At 40.5% G+C, this 26,001-nt stretch overlaps 1 protein-coding gene and 1 long non-coding RNA gene across 2 annotated transcripts in view; one reads left to right on the top strand and one right to left on the bottom strand.

Annotated features, from left to right (window-relative positions):
- Positions 1–26,001, top strand: part of LOC142071142 (uncharacterized) — a 72,489-nt gene that overhangs the window by 30,403 nt on the left and 16,085 nt on the right. Inside the window, exons 2-3 of the long non-coding RNA XR_012667143.1 lie at positions 22,497–22,631; positions 22,718–22,792. This is a non-coding gene — a long non-coding RNA (uncharacterized LOC142071142). The remainder of the gene's footprint in view (positions 1–22,496; positions 22,632–22,717; positions 22,793–26,001) is intronic.
- RALA (RAS like proto-oncogene A) overlaps positions 3,230–26,001 on the bottom strand; it is a 50,147-nt gene continuing 27,375 nt past the window's right edge. The window contains exons 2-5 of the mRNA XM_048839173.2: positions 15,629–15,779; positions 13,789–13,997; positions 8,626–8,800; positions 3,230–5,159 (exon numbers count right to left, since the gene is read on the bottom strand). Coding sequence (XP_048695130.1) covers positions 5,037–5,159; positions 8,626–8,800; positions 13,789–13,997; positions 15,629–15,742 — 621 coding nt within the window. The 5' untranslated portion in view covers positions 15,743–15,779 and the 3' untranslated portion in view covers positions 3,230–5,036. The remainder of the gene's footprint in view (positions 5,160–8,625; positions 8,801–13,788; positions 13,998–15,628; positions 15,780–26,001) is intronic.

Genomic DNA, 26,001 nt, shown 5'->3' on the forward strand with positions numbered 1-26,001 from the left:
CCATCCAAGTGTTTCAGACTTGAAGCTTAGAATACAAAGCCATACCAATCCAGATTTCATACATTTATAATTTAAATTCAAATAACCCTATGAAGTTAGAGGGAAAACATTTAAGGCAATTACGTTATGAGGCAGCATGATGTATTGTCAGAATGAGAGGCAGGAGTACTATTCACAACTCTGCAACTGGCTTACTGAACCAGCTACATAGCCTCTGTTTCCCAATCTGAAAAGCAACAGTACTTACCTGGCTTTGTAAAACACAGACCCACACATGGCAGAACCTAAACACACTACATATTAAATACTTGACAAAGAAATAATTTAGAAATATTTGAATGCAGTGGCTTACTGGAAACAGTACTTAGAGCTGGCCAGACTCAATTCCATATCATGACAACTTTCAACGTTTCTAGAGTATTCTGTTCTGCATTAGAACAAACCACCCCTTTCAAGCATTTCCACAAAATGAAATGGTTTCAAGATGGACAGGTTTCTCTCTAAGTGAGATTCCAGCCCGAACCTCAAACCTTCCCAACAAAAAAATTTAGACAGAAACAGGTACGTCGCCGTGAAACGTTTAGACTTTCATTAAACAGCATTTTCACACACAAAAATTTAACTGGAAGTGCTCACCAGCCCTGGTACTTAAAATTGAGAAAAATCTCATTGAGGTCAAAGATTAGCTTGTCCTCAAGGTTAGCCACTGTGGTTCCTATCTCTTTGTTCAGCATGAGCCACAAATGCATACCTCCCATAAAAATGCATGAATAGGAAGGTTAGTTTTGCAAACTTCAGGAAATTGCTTCATGAGTCAATTCTGGAAAAAGCTATAGCTAACCTACTGCAGTAACAGCAAAACAATTTGGCCAGTTCAACACCGTGTTAACGGTCTGAATATAAGTGCATGATTTTTGCATGTGACTATCTGGTTTGGCTAGAAGCAAAAGCGCCCCAAACCTATGTTCAGTTTGATACTGTAGCGTTTTGAGTTCTGACTAGATTGTTAAATTCTGTTGGGGGGGAGGAAAAGGGAGAAATTGTAGGGGTGCCAAGCCATGTGAATCGATGATTGGAACCTGATAACATCTGTGTCAGTCTAAATAAACCTGGTTGCTATAATCTCTAGCACTCCAGCTTGGTGTATCCCAGAAGTTTGTTTGCAGGGGCCTCAATCCTCCAGAGGAAACCGAAAATTGCAAATAAAGTGTTTTTCACAAGATAATTTCCCTGGTGGGACTTTCCCTCTGCCCCTCAACTGGGTTCAGGAATTTACTTTCTGAATTTTAAGTGGTGGTCACTAAAATCTGATTTCTTGCCTCAGTTTTGGTAGCTGTCCAGAGACTTCAGGGGCTGTGGACGAAGTAAAACGCTTTTTAAAAAAGCGCATTGTATCAGCTGACAATGCTGCAGCTCATATTTTGTATGGCGAAAAGGTGATTTACAGACAGGGCGGATCTTATGGAGGAGGGAGTTCAAGCTGTAAGTACCTACCTCACTGGTGCTCCTGATGTAACACTTCAGTCTTTTCAAGTTTGAGTCTTCCAGCTTCTTGTGCTTCCATTGACTAATATTGGACAGACTAGCACTTACAAAGCAGTTTTCCCTCCCCTCCCATTGAGGATCAAATACCTATATCATTTGCTAGCCAATCACACAGTGGTATCTGAGATTAGCCAGCAAAGAGGGACTAAGTAAAGTTCAGACAGAGTTTGATGGGTCTTTTGCTTTAAGAATTCTCAAATGCAATAGGACGGTTATGGCTTTCCACTAAGATTGCTGTGATGGTACATAAAACAATACAGCTGTACAGGTTGCATATTTGCTGCTTTGTTAAGACCTGTGCTCAAAAAACAATGCGGGTTATTCTTAAATCACAATTTTCAACATAGTGGGGAGTCATTGTGGGACTGGTGTCCCAAAAAGAATCCCAGAACTTTTGGCTGACTCAAATCTATTGGTAGCGAAGATTTGATTCCAAGGCTTGCTTCTATAGTTTAATTAGCTCAAGGTATGAATACAGGGCTTTATTACAGCATAATGCCAACTTGTTATTTCTGAGATGTTAATTCTGCATATGACCCTGCTGTTAATGACTTCTGAATGAGGGGAAGAGCTTCTTACAAGAAACTGATCTAAAATGGTCTTTGGAAGTGATGGATATTTGTATTTTAGTTATGCCCATTGACAAGATTTGTACACTTAATGGGCTCTGCCTCAACACACCATCCACAGGTGTTGTAGAAAAGTGGCCAGGGATTGTCAAAAGCACTGAAGTCAGATACTTTCAAGCCTCGTCAGTTATCACAAGCTGTAGTATATCCCTGTGCATGGAGCAGATGTTACTTAACAATAGATGGCATGAGGACTAGTAGTGTGTTAGCATGAAAGTACTGAAGCTTAACTCAGCAAGATTAGAATGCATTAATGATTAGTATTAAGCCAGAGTTATTAGAATACAGGATTGCTTCTTAAGTCAGTAGATGGAGGATTACATACTAGTCACAATGGAGTACTGAATAGGAATGAAATGGAAGGGACCATAGACGTTTAAAAGCCGATGGACAATTGACTTTAACACCCTTTGCACTTCTGTAGTGTCTTCCAGCAGACAAGGTCACAGTACTTCATGAAAATCTTCAGTTACACACCACTCTTGAAACAGGCACAGAGAGGTTAAGCAACTTGAAGGAAAGACTCTGGCAAAGCCAGGAAAAGGACCCAGATCCTCCTGTGCTTTAGCCATAAGCCTATACTCCCTTGATTTTAATCAAAAAAGAATTCAACTTCAGGAAGCTTTATGAAATATTGACAATTCCAACATACATTGTTTACTCAGATCTCTAGTGTAGAGCATCCTGTTTTCTTGGTGTCATTTGTACAGCGTTACTTTAGAGCAAGTTTACGTTCTCTTGCTACTTGGCATTCCTTTGCTGACACCAGGAGGGGTAAACTGGTATTACACAAAATGCAGCACCTATTATTCAGGTCTGTTCTCCAGCCTTTTCAAATGTACATTACTCAGACTGACTAGTGTAGCATTAAGATAGAATTCAGTTTGGTTTACATATGGTAGAAAAAACTTCTAGAATACTCAGTTATGAGCGGTGGAGTCAGTGGCCATATTATGAGCGGTGGAGTCAGTGGCCATATTATGAGCGGTGGAGTCAGTGGCCATATTAGAAACAACTTGGTTTTTATTTTTTTCCATCAATTAACATTGCACAAGTACTTAAAAAATGGAAGTTTATTTGTCTTTCAATGGCTCAAATAGCAAATAAAAAGAATTGGGTAAGGCATCAGCCTAAGACAAGTGACATTTCCCGTGTCCATTAGCTTCATTACACCTCAGTTCCCAGTACACATTTCTCAAAGCAAAGTCAGTGTTAGTGGTTAGACTCCCTGGTTAAATAGACTGAAAACGAGTACACAGTAAAGATGAAGACTGGCCTACTTGACTAGAGTTACATGAGTAACTTTAATTCTGCACATGGTAGTCTACTACGTGTACATACAAAATTCCTTATGGATAAATACTTAACATGACAAATGTAATTTTTAAAGAGCTGAGTCCCTACAGCATCTATTTGTTAGCGTGTAAAGTACACATTTGTTACTTAGTTTGCTTGAATGCATTTTTGACTGTCAGTTATAGGTTTACACATGTATAAGAGAGTAGTAGTTTGTGGAATCAATCTACCCCTTCCTACTCAGATCCTGGCTTATTTTTAGCCAGAAGATACTGAACACTAACCGAGGGCTAGTATTCTTTTGTTTGCTGATACAGGTGAGGCAACACATTTTATTTGGAGAATCTGGACGCAGCTAGTAAGTGTTTGTCCTACGAAGCATATTTGATAACATTAACTAGAAAAGGCTGCTACAATGCTCCCATTCTGAACAAACTAGACTATACAGTACAAAACTTCCCAGTAGCTTCCAAACCACCACATCATGTTCCCATAGCTTAGTATCACGAGGACCAAAGAACAAGTTACTGAGGACACACCAGAATTTCCCAAACACCCTAATGCAAAACACATTAGCTCTACTGAATGAGCTCCACTCTGCCCAACTCAGGGAGTTAAAAATCCAGACACCTACAGACATTAACTTGCAAAATGGTAGTTCCAAAGTGCCAGCATGTTAAGTGGTAAGTGCCCATTTCAGGCTTAACTGCCATACAACCTTGTAACCTCAACCGTACATGTAGATTCCAACCCCTTAATTTTAAACTACCATATTGTTTACTAAATCACAGGTGACAATATGCTCTGGGCTATTCAAAATATCCAGAGTATGGCACACATTAAGATCAGATACTGCTAGCAGACAGCTCGTTAGCTAGACTGTTCACACAACTGCACTCCACACTAAAGGATATTCTCCCACACTGATGCCCAGGGATGCATCAGTTTCGATGCATCAAGATGAAAATATAGCCTTAACTACGCAATCTGCTATTTCTAGGTTTTGAAATTAAGGCATATTCAAATGTTTCCATTTAAAAACTTACACCGCTTTAAATTAATCCGATAATGCAGATCCACAATGGAATGACTCAATATAACTGTATGCAGATACACTGCCTGAATCATTTTCTCTTCTATAATTTGCATAACTCATCATGGCAAAACAGCTGTATACCAGTTTATCTGGTATCATGTTCACAATTGTAATTTGCAAGGCAGTAGAAGACAAGACAAAGTTGAAGATTTAGTGATACAAAATTTATGCTTTACAAGAAACCACAGAAAGTAATACTTCCTTCTGTTTACTGTTAAAGACTGCCTATGAAATACTACATTCAGAAGAACAATGATGGTAGGCAATTATGAAATGGGTTGAACTTTGCTTCTCTTGAAGCCACATTACTTTTTTTCAGTGAATTTAACTCAGTGCTGTTCCAATTCATGCTTTTAGTGATGTATTACGATTTCCAAAATGTTAAATTTCAGTCATTTAAGCCTTTGATGGCATGCTTATAAATTACGATTATTAGCATGGTCAAGGAAGGAAAGGAGTTGGGCCTTTGATTATAAAATACAACATCTTTCTCTGATCCTCTTAGCTAGGCTTTTCCTTTTCTTCTTTCCATTCTTCTCTTTGCTGTCTTCCATCTTTCTGGCTCTAATTTCTCTCATTAAATCAAAAAATACCTAAAAAGAAAATAGTTTACATGTCAATGCACTTATAACATGAACACATGCTAATTTAGGTAACTTTACATATATAATCTACTTGAGATCATGTGTCTGGATCAAAGTCAGCTAAACACAGTATGTCTAGGTAAAAGGGACAAATCAGCCCTAAGCAAATCCTGCAAGAATTATCTTACTCTTTCTAGCCAAAAAAGCTGCATATCCTTTGAAGACAAGAGGGAGTGAGGCTAGCTGCCCCCTACCATTACTGAGCTGCATGTGCTCCTGGGATGCTTATGAGCTCCATAAGAGCTGAACTTCCACCCTGAAGCATAACTCTGCCGTACCATGCCCCCATGCATGAGATTTCAAGTTTATTTCCATTTCCTACTAATCAGATGTAATATGAACTGCAAAGGATTTTTTTCTTCCAATACCACAGATGGTAAAGACAACAGAATATCTAATTTTCAAAATATCGTATTAGAGACTTAAACGTTTAGTATTGGTTTTCCAGGGCCCATCCATATTTTAGTCTAAAAATGCAATTAGAGTTCTGTTGAGGATTGGATATACCCATATTATGAAGGGCCCAGTATGGTTCCTTGAGATCAGAGTTATAAGAAACCACCAGTCTAGAAACAACTTCATTATCCAATGCAAACTGATAAGTTACAAGCCTCAAGTAAACGGTCTTTAAAATAATTAAGCCTTAATTTACAGCTCAAAAGCAAGTCTTTTGGAAGGCGAATGGAATAGCATGCTGGAGAAATGAGATCTCTACACGTTTGGCTAAAAATGCAATTCTTCAAGAGCCCACTGTCAATTCAGGCTTTTGTAAGACTGCTTCAAGACGACTGAAATGAACAATGCGAAGCACAAAGGGGCACTGAATTGGTCAGCTTCCAGGTGCTACAAGAACATTCTCACCTTTGCAAGTTGACTTCAATAGGCATATGAGAGCAACGGACTGCCCAATTCTATGCAGTTTTCCTTTTGGCAACAAGTTCTCTATTTTCAATAGAGATCTGCCTTTTCTGGCAGTCCACAGAGCATTGTGACAGCCATACTGTAGGAGAGTCGGGTGATCTCTTCTGAAGTGGTGCACAGAGTGAGCTAGAAAACCAGAGTTCTGTATATCCCACTACAGTACTCTTGTTCTATAGTTATGTTCTACACAGAACTACATTTAAGAAATTAGGTTTCAAAGTAGCAGCTGTTAGTCTGTATCCACAAAAAGAAAAGGACTTGTGGCACCTTAGAAACTAACAAATTTGAGCATAAGCTTTCGTGAGCTACAGCTCCCTTCATCAGTTGCATCCGATGAAGTGAGCTGTAGCTCATGAAAGCTTATGCTCAAATAAATTGGTTAGTCTAAGGTGCCTCAAGTACTCCTTTTATTTAAAAAATTAGTATGTGATCCAGGTGATGATTAAAAACTTAATGAGCAGGACTGTTACCAGTGTTACACTTAAGGTGTTTGAGGAAAGAATATCAAGGTTTCGTTGACAAAAATGAGTACAACTATACACTATATGAAATTTTCATTAAGAAATAGATAAAATGGCTTTTACTTCTAAGTTTGGCTTGAGTTACTCATGTATCTAAAGAGAAAAAAAAAGAGTACTTGTGGCACCTTAAAGACTAACCAATTTGAGCATAAGCTTTCATGAGCTACAGCTCACTTCATCGGATGCATAAAACATGTATCTAAATCTGTGCTATGAGAGTTTGACGTAATCCTCAACTTGCTTAAGTAAATGATACAGTATTTAGCTGCCTAGGATACTTAACCTACTTCTGAAAATGCATTTAAGAGTGAAGAGCCTTCCTGGCACATTGTATAGCTTTGCCAGTGCATCTAAATTCTGGACTACAGCACTCAGCTTTGGGATGATGAGAAAACCTTGTGTCAGATACCAAGCTATTCCTCCGATTTGTCCACTGCAAGGGATTTTGTAATTTAAGATACCATTTTGTGGGCTGGTTGCCATTTCACACTAGGTCTGAAAATCTTCACAAACTTGTAAGGGCCATGGTTTAAGTGCTTATAGAGCTGGAGATAGTTCCCTTTATGGCAGATCATGTGTTGAACTCGAGAGAGCTGGAGTGATAAAGTAAAATTAGTTTGTCATTAAAGGATGCACAGGGAGATTGTGTCTGAATTGGCAATTTTGTAAGGCAGTTGGTATCAATCAGCAATTCCATGCACCAAGAACTAGTACATGCCAATTTCTGTTCTACTGAAGTGTGACCTGATTGTGTTTTGCTGCATGTAAGTGAACTGCACTTAGCCACTGACCCAAAGACACTAAACTACCATTTGAAAAACTGTTGCAGAACCAGTTGCTCTAGTTAAAAGTTAAGGGGAAAAACTTGATGGTAGACAAAACAATTATTCCAAAACAGTCCACTTTCCATGTTAGGCCATCAACTTGCAACTGGTGACCTGACTTCTGACATCTTAGATATGATGATTTCCACTGGGGATTTTTCAACAGCGTGATCAGCTTTTGTATGTAGGTCACCAGAGAGGAGAAGTTAGCACATTAATCTAAGCTACTCAATCCCTTTCTCTCAATGCATTTGCTTTCCACAAGGCAAAATACTGTTGGCAACCCAATACTCTGAATTTCAAAAAAGTTACTGAAATGTAGAGTGCAAGACATTAATTCTGAACATGAAATTTAACCAGTTTTACTTTTGGAGACCAGATTCAAGCATTGTCCCCCATCTCATTGCTTGTGTCTCACAATAAATGGTGACTCCACAGCTCTTTTCTGGCCCATTTCTGAACCAGGCTGCTTCTCTGTATCCCTTGACCCTCATGCTGCAGTTCTCAGTACATTCTAAGCGGTGAGCCATTCATTCTCTCTCGTCCATGCCCAGATATAGTCTGGGACTGAGGGAGATCAAAATCCTTCCCCTATAAAGCCATTCAGAATATCAATGAACAGTCCAGCCAGCGTTCTTCCCTTCCTAGAAGCTACCAGTTTTCTGTTCACATTCAAAATTTAGGAAAATATTGAAAAACAAAAATGTCTAGGCCAAGATTGACTCATTACCAATCCCTTGAGACAGCCTGACTGTTGCCTCCTGAACTACCCCTTCAAAATCTAGCCACGATTGTTAAACCATTTAGTGAACTGGTGGTCTGTTCAGTTCCAAACTGTTGAGAAAGTAAGAATCCAGAGTGCATGGAAACTCTGCTATCCACACTTGAGGATGCCCCTTTAGAACATGGTTGAAGCACACTGAAGGGGCAATGCTGGCAAGCTTAATAGTTCCATCATCATTGTTGTACCTGTTCAGTGGCTAAAGGAGATACAGATCTCTACAGCAATTTGTCCAGGATTATTCACAAGAATAAAATTTAGCTTTTCATGACACATGAAAGTAGATATGGAAAGCAGTATCCATGAAAGATGATTCAGGGCTTTTACAGAACCTTGATTTTTAATATTTTGCACTTAAAGGTCATTACCTTGTCAACATTAGCTCGCGTTTTAGCAGAAGTTTCCACATAGTTAACGTTCCACTGATCAGCTCTGTTCTTGGCTTCCTCTACAGAAACTTGCCTTTTATCTTCCAAATCTGATTTATTACCAACCAGCAGAAAGGGAACATTCTCATCTTCTTTTACTCTTAAAATTTGCTCCCTGAAGGAGGAGAAAAGGAAGAACATTAAAATCTACAGAGGTATTATTCCCAGGAAAGTCCACAAAAGGGGAGCATTTTTATTTTTAGCTTGTTACAGTGAATGCTCATTTACTCCTTTTAGAAAGTTGAGGGTGTGCAGTGTGCAACTAAATCATTGTTCACTCAAACTATGACCCACTATAATCTTTTCAGCAGTACTAACCACCTAGCCAGTTATTCCCCATTTGAGTAGTTAGGCATTTGATTTTTCCTTCCCATGTGTAGTACTTCGCACTTGTCCTTACTGAATTTCATCTTGTTAATTGCAGACCAAATCTTCAATTTGTCAAGGTGGTTTTGAATTCTGATCCTGTTCTCCGAAGTGCTTGGAATCCCTCCCAGCTTGGTTTCATCCACAAGTGTTCTCCACTCCACTGTCCAAATTAATGAAAGTATTTAATAGTATCTGACCCAGGACAAACCCCCACAGGACCTCACTAGATCTGCCTTCCCAGTTTGACAGAGAGCCCCTGATAACTCTGAACAAAGATCTTTCAATCAGTTCTGCACCCCCCTCCTTATAGTAGTTTCATCATGTACTCGAGCTGTTTAAAGAGTTAACCTACAAGACACTCCATGCCAACATCCTGCTCAAATCCTCTCTGAAAGCGGACAGTTCTAAACAATAAGTTTCCAGAAGACATACAAACATGAGTTTAAAAAAAAAAAGTGAAATTCAACTATGCCTCAAAGCAAAGACATATTATGCATGTTAGATAAATTGATGGATATTCCCTTTAATAACTAAGGCATACCAGTTGCTACAATAGATTCCACTCAATTGAGTGAAGAAAAAAAGCAGAAGAGAACCTGCTAGCAACCACTAAAAAGCCCACATGTATAGCCCAAGTGTATACAGCTTCTACAAAAAGGAATTGAACTAGTAAGCTAACATTATGGGGAAACTGCCCTGTTAGAACTCTGTGCCCTAACCAACCACACAGTTTTACAGAAAAGGCAATCAAGTTTCCAAACTTCCTGTCACAATGTCCTTCCTTTGTGTTCTGCTCAACAGCATTCCTTCAGATTGATCAGCAAGGCCTAGGAGCTCAGATATAGACTGCTCCCAAACACAGCATGGTAGTATTCTTTTAGCATAAATATTAAAATGTGAAACCTGCTCTAGAGATTTCTTCCAATAGACAAAAAATAGTCTTACAGATGAGCTGAAAAGGATTAAGTTCTCTACCCTGCAACCCCTCCCCTCCATGCCCAAACTAAATATCAAATACCAGGGGCTGTTTTTGGTTTCTGCTGCATGTTTCAGATGTATATATTGCCAATTCACTTTAGCTGAAAGTGTACTGTTTGAATCTTTAATAAACATTCTTTGTCTGAAGTTAGTCTAACATTTATTTAACATGACTAAGACTGTTTTGATGACAGTTTCTTCCTCTGTATAGCTCAACATATTTCATTTCACTAGTTCTCGTCAATTTTGCAAAGCAGACAAGATCTGAAATTCTAATTTGACAAGGCATTTAAAACCATTCATGCCTCTTTTATACATCAAAAGCAGCAAGGGACAAACCCATATCCCCTCCTCTCTTCTAGGCCACCTTTAAAAGTTTTCCTTAACACAGACTGATTTCCAGTACTAAGTTTGTTTTGACCCATGAAGACATGTTTAGTAGGCACCTACTGTGTAACTGTTACCTTGTTCCTCATCTGTCATCTTATACTCAGACTGGAAGCTGAGCCAGATACCATTTTTAATCTGTATAGTGCCTAGCACACTGCAGCCTTAGTCCAGGGATGGGCACAACCTTCCCTACCCGGCCCTCCATAGAAACAGCCTGGCCCCCGCCCCCTATTTGCCCCCCCAAGCCCTCCCCGTCGGACCGCCTCTGCTCCCTGACTGCCCACCAGGAACCTCTGCCCTTTATCCAAACCCCATGATCCCCACCCCCTTACCACGCCGCTCTGAGCGGCAGGAGCTCGGAGCCAGCCACACCACCGCGCTGCCCGGCAGGAGGGGGCGGACCAGAACACTAGTGGCATGGCAAACGGAGGCTGCGGGGGATGAGGGGACAACAGGGGAGGGGTTGGGGGCTAGCCTCCCTGACTGGGAGCTCGGGGCCGGGCAGGACAGTCCTGCAGCCCAGATGTGGTTCACAGGCCGTGGTTTGCCCACCTCTGCCCTAGGCACTACCACAGCACACACAGGCAACCTAGTGCTGCTGCTCCCTCGGGCGCTTCAGACACTTTTCACAACATTAAAATGATTTAAAGAGGTTTTTGACCTTTGACTTGCCAGTTAAACTGAGCACCTATAAGTTATTAGTGCCTATTTAATACTAAAATCATCATTTCACTATACTACTACTGATGTAACCCATCACCCATACTTAGTATTTTTCCTATTGTGCAGCATGTCTGAGAGCATTCTTAAATTGCTACTATATGTTTCATATGGTAGATAAGTCATTTTTATTGATTTTGCTTCTACAACCCTTCTAAAATAAGTTACTTTCAACAAGATGAGTTGCCTTATCCAGCTCTGTAGCTGGGTTCTGGAAAATTTAGTGTCAGATTAATTAAAAGAAGGGACTCTTATTCTAAATACGGATGCAACAAGTTCTTGTTTCATTAGACCAAGCTGAAGTAGTTCTAGAGCAGAGGTTCTCAAACTGTGGTCTGTGGACCACCAGTATTCCACAAGCTCCATTCAGGTGGTCTGTGGATCGTTCTCTCTAAGGTGCATGTGTCGGTGGCCACACACGAGAGAATGAGGGGCAACCCACCTAATTAGTGGAGCCATGCCGGCATGGGTCCACTAATTAGGTGCCTGGATCCTGGAGAAGATGCACATGTAAGGTGAGGTGGTGGCCTTAGGTGGAATAGGAGGCAGGTGGGAGGGGACAGTGGGGTGAGAATTTGGGACATGCAGAGCTGTGGTGGCCAGAGAAAAGGGCAACTTTTCCCAACCCCAGCTCGGAGGCTGCCGTGCTGGGGGACAGAGGGCACATCCATTGCATTAGAAAGGTAAGACTACTGGTATTAAAATAGGAATTATGGGCTTATTTGTAGAACGGAAAAAAAAAGTTTGTATAGTGCTTTTATCCAAAGTACTTTACAAGCGTTAATGGTACAAACGTTTGGAAAAATCATGAAGTGGTCCACCGAGACCCTCAGCAATTTTCAAGTGGTTCATGGGAAAAAGGTTTGAGAACCTGTTTTAGAGCAAGTAGTAGAGAACTTGTTTCTGCAGCTACTGCTGAAGCCTAATGCTATCTGCATATATTACAAGACTCAGTTTTTCTGTCTGCATGGGGTTTTTTTTGGGGGGGGGGGAGTGAATCCCTTCTGACAGAGTAACTTACTATTTGTAATATGTCGCTGCAACTGCCTTGAAGTTGTAATGTAATCTGCCATATTCTGAACTGAAGAAAGTTACTTGCTCTTTAAAATTGCTTCAGCTTAGACATTCCTCATGCAGCTTATTCACATCCTTTCAGACTGAATGGATGGGGATATATGCACAACTGAAGAGGAAGGTATTTTCTTGACTTTAGGGCACAATTTTAATATTTAGCATCTTAATTACTGTTTTAGCAATAGTATCATACCATCCACTTGCAATGCTCTTTAGTTTCATCCTCAACCCACAACTCCTATTCAGATCATTCCCCCTCACTTGAAGAGGATGCTTCAAGAGATTGACTGCTTGTGCCTTGCATTTCTGCCCTTACCAGTTTGGAACCTTGTGGGCTGTCTCCCCACAAGACTTACTTTTGTTTTCTCTTGGAAGAGTAGTTTCCCCTGGAATTTTGACAAATAGCTATAAAGAGCTGTTTACTCCTTTTCACAGCATAGCCTTGCTAGATTGCACTGGGGAAGTTTGTTTTGTTTAGTTTGAGGAAGCTGGTTAAATGGAATGCTTACTTAGTGGTTTTTGATGGTACTTTATTTCCAGGAACAGAAGGTAAATGTTTAACTCAACTGTTGATCCCTTGCAGCTCCAAACATTGGGGCCCACAGGAACAAACAAGATTGCATCAACAACTATACTTCAGTACCTTCTACTTATTTATAACTACTCAAATACTTTTACTATTAAGTAATCTCATTATCCTTAGAGCATTCTCTCTACTGATGTCCATGGTTGGATGATCAGTAACCACCCTCACAAAGTCATTGCGAAGTGCTGTGTGATGTTGCCAACACAGTAACTGCTGTTAGAGCCAATAGTACCAACTCAGTATGGAAAACTTGTTAGCCAGAGCCCACGAATTTGGAGAATAAATCCTGCCACATGCTGCTCTCCAGGGTACTTATTTTTCATACAGAAACTGAGTATGTGACCTTTTGCACAATATATATTCTAGCACATAGCAGCCAGATGTGCAATCACTGGCCTCTGTTCACTCCTATTGGTACTTGACAGGTTAAACAGGGAAGAGAACCAAAAAAGAACATGGTAGAGAACTACAATGGGTAGAACAAGCAGAGAGCAAACTAACAGCCCTGGGACAAATGCAGTTTGGGATCCAAACTGCACAGTAGCTGTGCAACCTACAAGACAGTCTGGCGCTTACTATTTATTGGTAACCATGGTCAGGCCCATCAGTTTGGATAGTAGTGCATCTGTTTATGAGTCAGTTCAAGTGCCCAAAAGCCACTGAATTACATAGGCAGGCAGTCTTTTGAACCTTGCCACATACCTGCTCTGACAGTAGTACTAAAGCTTTGTTTCATAGCATCTTAAAGACATTGGGCCAAAAATACCTGATCAGCAGAGGAAAAAAAACACATGGCTGCTGTAAGTCTTGAGATGTCAGACAATACACAAGGGTGCAGTCTATGCAAACTTTCATAGATATGAAACAGCAAAAAAGAAAGACTACAATAAAAGTTATTGTAAAAGAGGAATCTGACAGGTGATCAAGACCTTATTTTATGAGCTCACTAAAATATACATAAATGTGTAATTTCCCCATCAGTTTACCTGAAGTCTGCTGTAGCTGCAAAAGATTCCAGCTCTGTGATAGAGAAGACACACAGAAATCCCTCTCCACTTCGGAAGTAGTTGTCTCTAATTGCAGCATAGTCCTCCTGGCCTGCTGTATCTAATATGTCTATTTGGACTTCTTCCCCATCCAGAACTACCTTTTTTCTGTAGCTGTCTGCTTTGGTAGGTTCATAGTCTTCCACAAACTAAAAACAAAGGAACAGTATAGGATAAAGCCATATTAATATTCCCAAATAAGTGTCTAAAATAAACAAACATCTCCATCTGGATTTTTAATGTAAATACTAGATGAAGTAAGTTTTTCTGGGTCAGTAACAACTTCATAACTCATTTATTCAGGCCATAAGAGTACCTACATTATGGCCATATGAAAACTTGACAAAATTAAGTCAAGCCCATCTCATGCCAGCAAAATAAGATGCTCTTGTGAGGTGTATGGGCACCAGAGGTTTTCACTTCCTGCTATTACCCAAAAATAAAAATTCACACAATTTAGGGCATCTTGTCTCAGTTTCTGTAGTATTCTAGAGCATCAGCATTACACTTTTGTTGTCTTGGGTAATGTCAGAATGTCAAGCTGATTTTGAATGGAGTTGGAATATTGTTTATTTCTTGCAAGTACTCTAAAGTCACTTAAGGCTATGTCTACACTGTAGACTCCTTATGGTGGCATTTAGAATACATACATTGCAATTCCCTTTAGCACGTATATAAAAAGCAATACAGACCATGAGGCACTCCTTAGGCAAACACATGCCTGAATCTTTGGGGTATGTACCCTACATGGCTTTCTATATGCTCTAGCAGTGCCTCCCCTATCTACAGGGCTATTTTTAGCAGTATCGGTTTCCCCTGCCACCCAAGCCTTTCCCCAACAGTTGTAGCTACACACCGCACTGTGGATGCGGCTGGCTTTTCATTGCTGAGCATAGCTATGCATACCCTACACACTGCCACCAGTAAGGCACTTCTATAGTGCGCCCCAAGACTACTTAGCAAATCCATGGTAGTATTTTGCCTTGACAAGTGGTAAGGGAGAACAGGAATCCTATTTCTAATCTCTTTCAAAGAAGAGGTTGAGGAGCATCCCCTAATAGGGTGCAGATCCCTTCTGAACCAAATCTCCTTGATGAAGGTTGTCTAGAGCCCTGAGCAGATACAAAATCTGCATCCACAGATATCCGCAGATTTGCAGGGTTCTAAGGAGGTCATTAGAACATACAATAGTTGTTTATATAAAGAGTTTGGGAAGGATTACTGAAGACAGCGGAAAAAAGCACACTAACTTAGTTTTTGTGCTGTTGCAGAAGCTAGAGTTACTCATTCAAAAAATGCCCTCAAGTATGATCAAGAACTTGCATGTGCAGAAATCGTTAAAGCTGTAATAGTCAAAAGGAACTTAAAGCCTCAGTTTTGGTAATGGGAGAACCAAAGCTTTTTGAAGTTTAAACACTTGAATACAGCTCGAACAACATTAGTGACTGCAAGGCTCAAATATGGTAGGGAATACTACTCCATGAGCTCTAACAGGGCGAATTGACAAGTGATCTGAAAAACTACTGACTTATGCTTTGACTAGATTTATAATCTCAAAATGGGAAGTGAGTTCAAGAAGTCCTAAACATTATGTTCAACTTAATGGGTAATTCATAGAATAAAGCTTTCAATTCTTCAAGCTAGTTTATTTGGACTCTTCAAAAACTAGTTTTAAATGATCGTATCAATAAGCTTAATGCTATTCAACAGCCATTTCATCACTTATTTCTGAAAATGAAGTAGGATGCAAGACATTTTTATTGTAAAGTTAGATTCTTACCTCATCATACATGAACTGCAGTGTTAAAGCAGATTTTCCTACACCACCACTTCCCACCATGATTACTTTGTGTAAAGCCAAAGAATTCTGACCTTTGGGCTTATTTGCAGCCATTTTTGGATTGCAGCTATGTGACAGACGTAAACAGAATCTAGAAGGGGAAATAAAGTACTTCCATTAGTTAATGCTTGTGTACTGTTTAAACAGATAAGTTTCTTGAATACATATGTCCCTGAAACTAGTTTCAGTTGTTATCCTTAGTTTTCTTTTAGTGATTGTAAGGTATGTGCTGCATGTCTATAGGGTTCCTACTATTTTCACAACAATGATGGAGATTATCTGTTTAAAAAAACAACAGCCAACAAGGAAAGCTCTCTCCCATGGAACAACAGTGCAAACTAGCCAAAAAAGTTAGAGATCAATCACCTGCTGTGGAGTACAGCATGTTTTCTTGAATGCAGTTAAGAGTCATTTGTGTGGTCAAACTAGCAATACTTTTAAGCAAGATTTCTCTGACAAAAACTAACTCAATATCACACAAGAAAACAAGCTGTACTATACCAGCAAAGGAAGGAAGTGAGAACTCCTAGTAAATTAAGAGTGCAGTTAGTGTAGTCTTTGAATGTAAAATGAAAAACCCACATCTGAACACAAGTTAACCCCTTACCATCAAATGGCATAGTTGTGGCAAAAAGTGGAAGAGCTTAAAGTATATTTTAGTTTAGAACCAAATCAATTTGCAGCCTTATGATGCAAAATGCTATTACTGTGCATTCAAGTACTACATTAGGGCCCAACTGTTTACAGCAAGTAAACTCACGTATTATAGGAAGTCAGCAAAGGGTCATTCAAACTCCAGTAGATCTTTGTGCTCCTTTAGTTCGGTCCCTTCCTGATCGTTTAGGTGAGCGAGTACCATCCTGGCCCCCTGTTCAAGGGGGACTGGACAGTTCCCTTTAGAGTCAGCCAGTGCACTCCTAAAACAAGAGGGGGTCTACTATATAGAAGTGAGGTGTTCCCATCCTTCTAAAATATTAATGTTTTGATTCCCTCACGCTCCTTTGCTCCTTGGATTAAAATACCAAGTTGCAAACTCATCTTCAGATGGTGCAGGCTTGGGGGAGGCAGCAGCGCCACTAGAACCCAGAGTGTAGAAAGTTGTGTCTGCTGCTGGTGCATATGTATTCTCTGCTCTAGATGCAGAGATGGTGGAGTGCTGTGCTAGAAGGAGGGCACAAGAGACAACAGGCAGGCGAAAAGGTGAGATTGAACAAAGCAGCAGGAGCTGTAGGGAGAGAGGAGGAGGAGGAGGAGCCTCTATGTACCTCTCTAGCATCTCCAGGAGCCTGAACTGATTAACACCAGCTTCTCAGGGAGCTTCCTATTTCCTACCTCTTCCCTGAGCCCACTTGAGGAGAACAAGCAGTCAACTGAAGTAGTAGGAGCCAGTTAGGCCCTTAAGACACTGATATCTTCCCTCACTCAGGCCCTGCCACCAGCCTGCTTATATGTCCTTCAATTGAGTGTGGAAAGCCACTATAGCTAGCATAGAACAGCTGTCATGAGTGACAGGAAACACCCCTCTGGGGCAGCATTCAGAAAAAGAAAGCAAAGGAAGCTTTCTATCTAAGCAGGAAGGAGCTCTCCTGAGATATATAGGCATGTTCACGGTGAGCCTTCTGGCCCCAGTGAGGATGATATTGGTGAGGAGATGCCCGATCTTCCAGTTAGAGTGTAGGTGACCTGGCAGCTACTGCAGCATCCATATCTTCATCTCAAATGGATGTAACCATGCACATTCCTGAAGAAAAGTGTAGATCAGAGAAGAGTGGTGGAGGCGCAAGGAACATCTGCTGGCGAGTTTAGTTCCTTAAGTTTAGATGATCCAGAACTATGGACCCACTTGAGCAGTAGCTTGGGGGACTTCCTTGTACTGCATGGGCCACAGCAAATGACAAACTTCATGTTCCCCAAAGACAATGAAAATAGAAGTTTGCATCCAACACATTACTGGTGTGAAATCCCCAATGGTGACAAAGTAGAGAGGCCATGGCTTATGTACTCAAACACCCAGAATGCTGCCCACTGCTTTTGTTGCAAACTCTTCCAGTCAAGTGTTCCAGCCACATTGGGTTCTACAGGAACAAAGGCCTAGAAAAAAAAATCTGTCTAGAAGTCTGGCATGCCATGAGAAGGCAGCAAATCACCAGAGAGCATTCCATAGGTGTAAAGAGCATGAGATGAGACTAAGGTTAAAGGCCACCATAGATGATCAGCATCAAGAGAAAATTGCATCAGTCGCTTTACTGGCAAAATGTTCTGAAAAGGCTCATTGCCATTGTGAGAATGCTTGCCACCCAAAACTGTATCAGCTGAATGTCCCAAACAATGGAACTTCCTTAAAATTGTGGAGCTGATGGTTAAGTTTGATGCTGTACTCCAGGAGCATCTAAGAAGAGTCACCACCCAAAAAATGTACATACCCCACTACCTTGGAAAAAATTCCAAATGAGATCAGTTACTGGCAACAAAAGTCAAACAGAAGATTGTGGCAAATCTGAAGTCAACAAGATATTACTCTTATTCTTGACTGCACACCTGACATCAGCTATACGGAACAAATGACTATGTTGCGTTTTGTAACAGAACCTAGTGAAAATGTCCCTGCAATGGTGACTATCAGAGCATTTTCTAGAATTTATTGACACTGATACTACAGGAGCTGATATGACAAATGTGCTTCTTAAAAAGCTGGAAGATACGAAAAGGATAGCCGACATGAGAGGTCAGGGCTACGATAATGGTGTCAACATGAGAGGAAAGAACAGAGTAGTGCAGACACAGATCAGAGGGTTAAACCCTCGGGTTTTTTGTCCCATGCAGTTCTCATTCATTGAACTTGGTGGTCAGTGATGCAGCATCAGCTTCTAATGTGGCTGCTGAATTTTTTTAATTTAATTCAAAGCATGTATTTTTCTCTGCATCAACTCATCGATAGCAAATTTTGAAGCAACATCTGCTAACATCCTTTCTGACACCGAAACCAGATTGCCACATGATGGGAAAGTTGAGTGGAGGCGATAAAGCCTATCAAACACCAAATTGGGAAGATAGATGATGCCATAGTTACCATTATGGAGGATAATGCTACGACAGGAACGGTTTGTGGGAGAACAGTGGCAGAGGAAAATGGAATCACCAGAAACACACAGAACTTCAAATTTCTGTGTTGCTTGATGTTGTGGTATGACACTGTTTGAAATAAATTTTGTAAGCAAGAGACTCTAAGGTGTTGACCTTGATATATCTGGAGCAATGGAACAACTGGACAAAGCAAAGTCATACCTACAGTCTTACCGGTCAGATTAGGGATTTCAAAACATTCTGAAGAGTGTACAGAAGTTGGCCGAGGAACTTCACACTGAAGCGGTTTTCCCACCCTTCAAGAATATAAGAGTCACCAAAGATGATGACATTTTGATTATGAGGCACAGGATAATCCCATAAGAGACCCAAAACAACAATTCAAAGTTGAATTCTTTAACCAGGTGCTAGATTGTGCAATCCAGACAGTTCAAGAATGTTTCATGCAGCTCAAGGAACACAGCAATATATTTGGGATGTTGTATGATATTCCAAAACTCTTCACTATACCTGAAGACCTACACCAGCAAGGCAGGGCACATGACTACATGCACGATATTGATGTGAGTGATTCAGGTGATCAACTGAAAGCCCTTTCAAGATACATTTCAGCAGGATCAACTCCAAAGGCTGTTCTGGAATATATGTGCACAAAGATGACGACCACCCTCTTTCCAAATGCTTTTGTTGCTCTGTGCATACTTCTAACACTTCCTGTAACTGTTGCCAGTGGAGAATGCAGCTTCTCCAAGCTGAAGTTAATAAAACACATCTACGCTCCACAATGACACAGGAGAGGCTGGTCGGTCTTGCAATGATCTCAGTAGAGCATGAGCTGGCCCAGACTGGGCCTTCAGCAGGAAGCAGTTCAAATCTTTGCAAACTAGAAGGTACGGAAAGCACCACTTTGATTATTCAAACAGATAAAAATGCCAGTGTTTACTATGCAGACAAGAAAAGTTAACTTTCAAACGCCTGAACAGCAAATCTAAGTGTTGCCTTGTTCAAAAATTTTAAGTATTTTAAGTTGTTCGTTCTCCTTTATTGGGGTAGGTAGCAGAGCAGTACCATGGGAGGAGAACAGGAAGAAGGCAGAATTGAGACCTTTCAAAGTTTTGGCCCAAGCGAGGGGGCATCATTTGAGCTCCCTGCCTTAGGTGCCAAAATGTTGTGGGCCAGCCCTGCTAATATCCAACAGCTACAGAGTGACAATATTTCTGTTTTTTACGAAGTCAATTTTGGATGAAGACGTGTATACATTTAAAGCCTGATAAAGTATAAAAGACACTTATGTCAGCATAAACTCTGTCACTCAGGGCTGTGAATAAACCACCGTCGTCCCCCCCCCATGCCACAGTTACACCAACGTAAGTGTTTGTGTGCACAGCACTATGTCAGCAGGAGAATTTCTCTAGTCGACATAGCTTCTGCCATTTGCAGAAGCGGGTTTTTATGCCAATGGGAGAGCTCTCTCCCATAGGCAGAGTCATCACCAGACAGGGTGCAGCTGTGCTGCTGCAGTGCTGTATGGGTAGACATGGTCTTACAGCAAATAAGACTGGACACTTCATGCTAATCTTTAAGAAAAAAGATCTTTCCTACAGAGACTGGGTGAGTAGTTTAGCTGAATTCAATGGGACTGACACGCACATGTTTCTGCAGGCCATAATTAATGCCAATACCTAGGAATTTCTGATTGACTTGGTTACACTTACATTTTATAGCGCTCTAACTTGCTGGCTCAGAGGTGTGGAGGTGGATTACCAGGAGCGATGGGAGACCTCTCTACCACACTCGCACTTCAAAGCGCTGCCGCAGGAGCGCTCCCGCGACAGCGCTTTGAAGTTTCCAGTGTAGCCATGCCCTTAGACTACGGTGTCTTTGAAGGCAACTGCAATATTTTAAAGAGACAGTCAACTAGGAAATTCACATTGGTCCAAAAGCGACACCACTTTAAGAGTACTATACCTGGAAGTAAGAGAAATTGTTAGTTTCAAATTACTTTGTGATAGCACTTTGTCTGTAATCATTGTTTCCTCTATAGTCTATTGTTTAAAGGCCATAAGGATTTTTCTGCTTGCATATAAATTTTAAAGTATTTGCAATTAAAAGAGTGTCAGAAGCTTTTTTTGTAGTCAAGTCATTTTCAAAAGCCTTGACAGTGTCCCTAAAAGCATAACAGCTTGAATCAAGGAAATAGGTGCAAACTTAAATCAGATTGGCTAACCAATTAGCACCATGGTCTGAGTCACCACGTCATCCTAGTTATTGCAGCAGATTTCAAGTACCAGTGAATTGCATTCCTACAAATGGATGAGATGAAGATTAACTTAGATACAAATTTTGCTATATAGAGTTTAAGTCTTATCAGAGATCATTTAAGTTTGTCATATACAATTACAATATAGTATTGTTTGCTATGGGAAGAGTTCCCAGGTCAGTATTCAGTTTTTGTATTAAGGTCTTAATTAAATTAGTAATCCAGAAGACAGCTCAACTAACTAAACTAGCATGTGCTGAACACCTAAAAGGACTAAGGGAGGAGTTAAACAGGAAATTAAGAGTCAGCTTTGAAAAATGCAAGCTAGACCATGGAAACACATTCTGGAACAAACATCCCATGAGACAAAGCTGAAAAGCACCAATATTAGAAGAAACCCGAGAAACCACAGCAAATTATGGAGGTGCCTGGTAGCAGCTCCATACTTATGACCACATTTGACAGAGGACTAGTGAGGTTTCCTCTAGAAGTAGGTGGCCAACCGGTGTGAAGTTTCACAGTTTTTAATTCCATTTGAATTCATGTAGTTTGTTTTTTTATACATTTAATAGTATATTAATCAGGGCTCTGGCTGAAGTGTTCCCTGGGCAGCCCTACTTTTCATTGACATAGAAAGAAAAGGGTTATCTACATAAGCCATGGTAAAGAGGTCTGTCCCAAGTTGATCTGGTGCAGTGGGTAGTTTTTCAATGTTGGATTCAGGTCACTTTTAGCTATTATCCACACTAACTGAAGGCTTATACACTGCACACAAGCCTGATTGATGAGGGCTGAGCATACAAAGCCATAATCATTATGAGTTACACTTGATTTCATTCTACAGCAGAGAAGAGTTCATGTGCAGCTCCTGATGGAAAACAGACCTCTGAGGGGGATAATGCAGTTGCTGACTGTGTCCACTTCCCCACCCACTCCATTAATAAAAACCCAGTAAGATTTTTAAAAGCTTCATTTTGAAGCATTTAGAGTTGCTACACCACTCACCCCTACCCCACACCTGATAAGCTTACAAAAGCAACTAAATTAAGGCAAGGACATAGCTTACCAGCACAGCCATACAACGTAGGCTCTGATGCATTGTCTACCTGAGGGAAATCTGCCTTCCCTCACCCTCTTCTGCAGAGCCCTTTACCATGTTTTTCTCACACTGCTAGGTGTGAATCTCTGTAGTAACTGGCTGTGTTTGGAGAGAAAAAAATCTAGTAAGTGCATATATGCAGGAAAAGTGAAACGTAGTAATACTTATGGTCGTGATGTGTGGTACTGGGAAGGTGCGCGTTTGTGGCCGGAAAAGTAGAACTCAACTGGCTTAACTTAGTTTCCTTTTGTGGAAGTAGGTATCCTGTGTAGCAACCATTACTGCTTCAAAAGTGTTTATTGTAGTACCATGTCACAATGCCCACTGTGTGTAAAGGCACAATGTCATCTCCTTATTCCCTACAGGTTCTCAGATCCTACCTCCTCATTCCGTTCCATGTACCTCAATACCAGGAAAATGACAGGCCAGAGTTCAGAAAACAATGAAAAGGGTATTGTCGAAACCACAGGTTCCCAAACTTGGTTAGCGGCTTGTTCAGGGTAAGTCCCTGGTGGGCCGTGAGACGCTTTGTTTACCTTTATTTAATGGTGTTAAATATATTTAAAAGTGTTTTTAATTTATAAAGGAGGGGTTGCACTCAGAGGCTTGCTATGTGAAAGGGGTCATCAGTACTGAAGTTTGAGAACCATCGACATATGCCGTAAGTCTTCAGAAAATAACTCTTGGGAGTTATTGGGTAGAAACAAGGGTCTGATGGGGACTATAAAGAGACTATCGGATTACATAGTGTTTAAAGCTTTATTAGAACCTATTCCTATAGTGCTTAAATGAATTAGTTACAGAAAAATTTACAGACTATAAAATGCATATTTGCTTCTTCCTTGATGCATGCCTGACTCTTGCACTGAAATTTTCAAGAGGCACAAGCTCCAAAAAATGCCTCCCAGTTTATCAGAAAAAGTCCTCCCACTCAGCATGGTGTGTTCCAATTTAGGTTCAACAAGTCCATGAGGAGAAAATGTTGGGTAAGTTAAGCTTTTTTGAAACATGAAGCACGCTTGTTCGTTTCAGAGTCTTCTCATTTGTAGGAATAAATTCCTTGTATTAGACTAGAGTAAGTAGGACAAAAGTTTCAGAAAGTAACAGCAAAATAGAACTAGCTATAAAACATGGGCATCTGACCCATGGAGATAAATTACAATGCGAACTTACATTCAAGATTTCTGGTAGGATTTTTTTCACATGACTTGTCAGTTATTTCTTTCCTCTGAGGTCTCTCAATGCCCTATACCTGCTGAGCTTTGTCTTAGTCCAAAAGGGAGAGGACTATCTTCATAGGAAATTAGGCACACCCATTCCTTACAAGGGCCTCATTCCTTTCTCTACTAGCTGAAAAATGTAAACAAAGGAAACATGACCACGAGCAACCCCTTTGTTCATGGCAGGGATGTCATTTTTTCCTTGGTGGAGTAAGCTCCCCATCTTATTGAAATAAAGAAAATTTCTAGAACAAGTTGAGAACTCTGTTAGCTAGTTTGGGATAATAAATGTATTCTGGATTCAAGTTTAACAGGAATCACTTTCAAGTTGTTATACTCGTGCGTTCTCATGCTTGCACCTCAGAACTCCCCTCCTGTGTGCTTACGAACACAGTAAAACCTCAGTTTGATGTCCCTGTCCTACTTAACCCAATACCTAATCTTATTTTGGCTCCTTGAAAGCTAGTGGGGGGGAGGGTTAGTAGTACAAAAGCATGGGGTTAGAAACTGAGGTATTCATGTTTGTGACACATGAATACTGATGTCAGATTCTCCAGTGAGAAGGATTTATATGATTACTGCATAGTTTAGAAGTAGCCAGAAATTATGAAAATTCCTTTGCTGTGACTGTCTGGCAGCGAACCTAGACACAGTTTGCCATCTTCAGACTCTGTAGTTGAGAAAACATGGTTGTGGAAATCTGAACCCTGCAGATAAAGTTCAGGAAATCACAAAGGCAGTTATGGGATCAGTAACTGCAGAATGTTGTGGATGAGAATTACATTTTTAGTACAAGATTTTAATTTTCAGCCACTGTAACACATTCAGGTGGCTTGTAAGTGCATAAAGAGGAATCTCAAATCTTAACACAGTATACTGAAGATACAGAATTTGCTAAATTAACAGAGCTGGCGACCTGAGGATACTTCTAATTTATATGACATTGAGAGAAATGGAAATCATTCAAACATCTAAATTAAAGAAGCTCTTCAGGGGAGTTGCCAGTTTGCTTCTCATATGTCCCAATGAGCTGTAAAGTTTCTGATGTCCTGCTATCCTATTCAGACTAATGATACCCAAAATGATCCAGGAACTTGTGGTGGTATCAGAGTTAGAGTGAAAGTTTAGAACAGCAAAGGAAAAAAACTTCATATACACTGACTGCCACAGACTGTATAGGATAGGTTTTCTAACAGAATAAAAAATTTGCTTTGGGATAACACCTAAACATGAAAGTCAAAAATTACCCAGGCCATTTATTCACTGCAGGAGTTAACTGCACTGCTACAGAATGCAGTTCTTTAACCAGCTCTGCTTCACAATTACCCGAGTTTCTGGTAAACTGCCTATTGTTGGCCAACCAATGTGAGGTCTTAATTCCATAAAGTTGAGTGTAATGTGTTAGCTTGAATGCTGCATCTAGCCACATGGAACATTTCAGGGAATGTTCTAGGCCCGAACAGGTAGAACCCTATTAGTTTGGTGATAAAGCCAAAAGAGGGAAATTGGGAACATTAAGTCCCTTGAATCTAGTTACAGTCAACAGCTTCAACCACATTGTAATGAGAATGGGGGACACTGAGGTTTTGAGAGATGGGGGAATGAAAGGAGCCTCTGGGAAGTGGTACTGAGGTTTTGAGAGATGGGGGAATGGAAGGAGCCTCTGGGAAGTGGCATGAGCTCAGCCTACAGAAGCAACTGATATAAAGGTGCTTTATGACTGGTTTAGCTCATTTCCCTTCCTGCACAGTAGTAAGCTACACTGGTATAGCTTTATACTGACAACTGTGTCCACTTTGGGCAGTTGTACCAGTATAGTTAAAGCCTACAGAACCCAAGCATTTTTAGACATTCTGATTTAAGCCGCTCAATTTTGGAGGCATGATTTTTGAATACTTAGGGTTGATAGCTATACCAACTAGTACTAGTTTAGTTAAACTGGTGAGAATCTGTGTGGAACCTTTTGGTTTAGCTTAATCCTGGTCCTAATTAATTTAAAATAACCCTAAATAAGCCATTTAAACCACAATAAGTATCCACATAGGGATTTGCAGTTAAAAAAGCCACATCCTTCCATACAGAGAAAGGCTATACAAATCCCAGGTGCATACGGTCATGTGTCTTGTCATCTTATCAAAAGACTTCAAGAGTCATGCTCAGCCCAAGATCATCCGCATCATCCTTCTTTGCGATTTAAGTCGGCTTCCACTGCACAGGATAATCAACGCATGGGTGACAGTTCACAAGCTCCTACAGGTGCCTGCAGCTCTACTGTTCTTTAAAGTTCAGAACTCAACTCCTCACTATCACTGAGGCATTAACAGAGACAAGGCAAGTGTCCATTCTACCTGGATGTTTCCTAGTAATACAGCTGGTTGAGTACCTTTAAACGTCAACTCCTTTGGGGAGCCAAGAGTTAGAATTAAGCAGCAACTTCCTAAATGAAAGGTGGTGTATTTTTCCAAGATACTGAACAAAGTCATTGTTAAACAAAGACAGTCTTGGCACACTACAAGAGAAGATTTCTGAGAAATATTTCATTAAGCTACTTCCTCAGTCCCATCTAAAACAGCAGAAAAATTACTGACTGTTCAAACTTTCATAGAATGGACATTAAGGTTCTAAAACTGGAGACTTAAGTGTTCAACTT

Source organism: Caretta caretta, chromosome 2 (genome assembly GCF_965140235.1).
Source record: "Caretta caretta isolate rCarCar2 chromosome 2, rCarCar1.hap1, whole genome shotgun sequence".
In the NCBI taxonomy this organism is placed as follows: Eukaryota; Metazoa; Chordata; order Testudines; family Cheloniidae; genus Caretta; species Caretta caretta.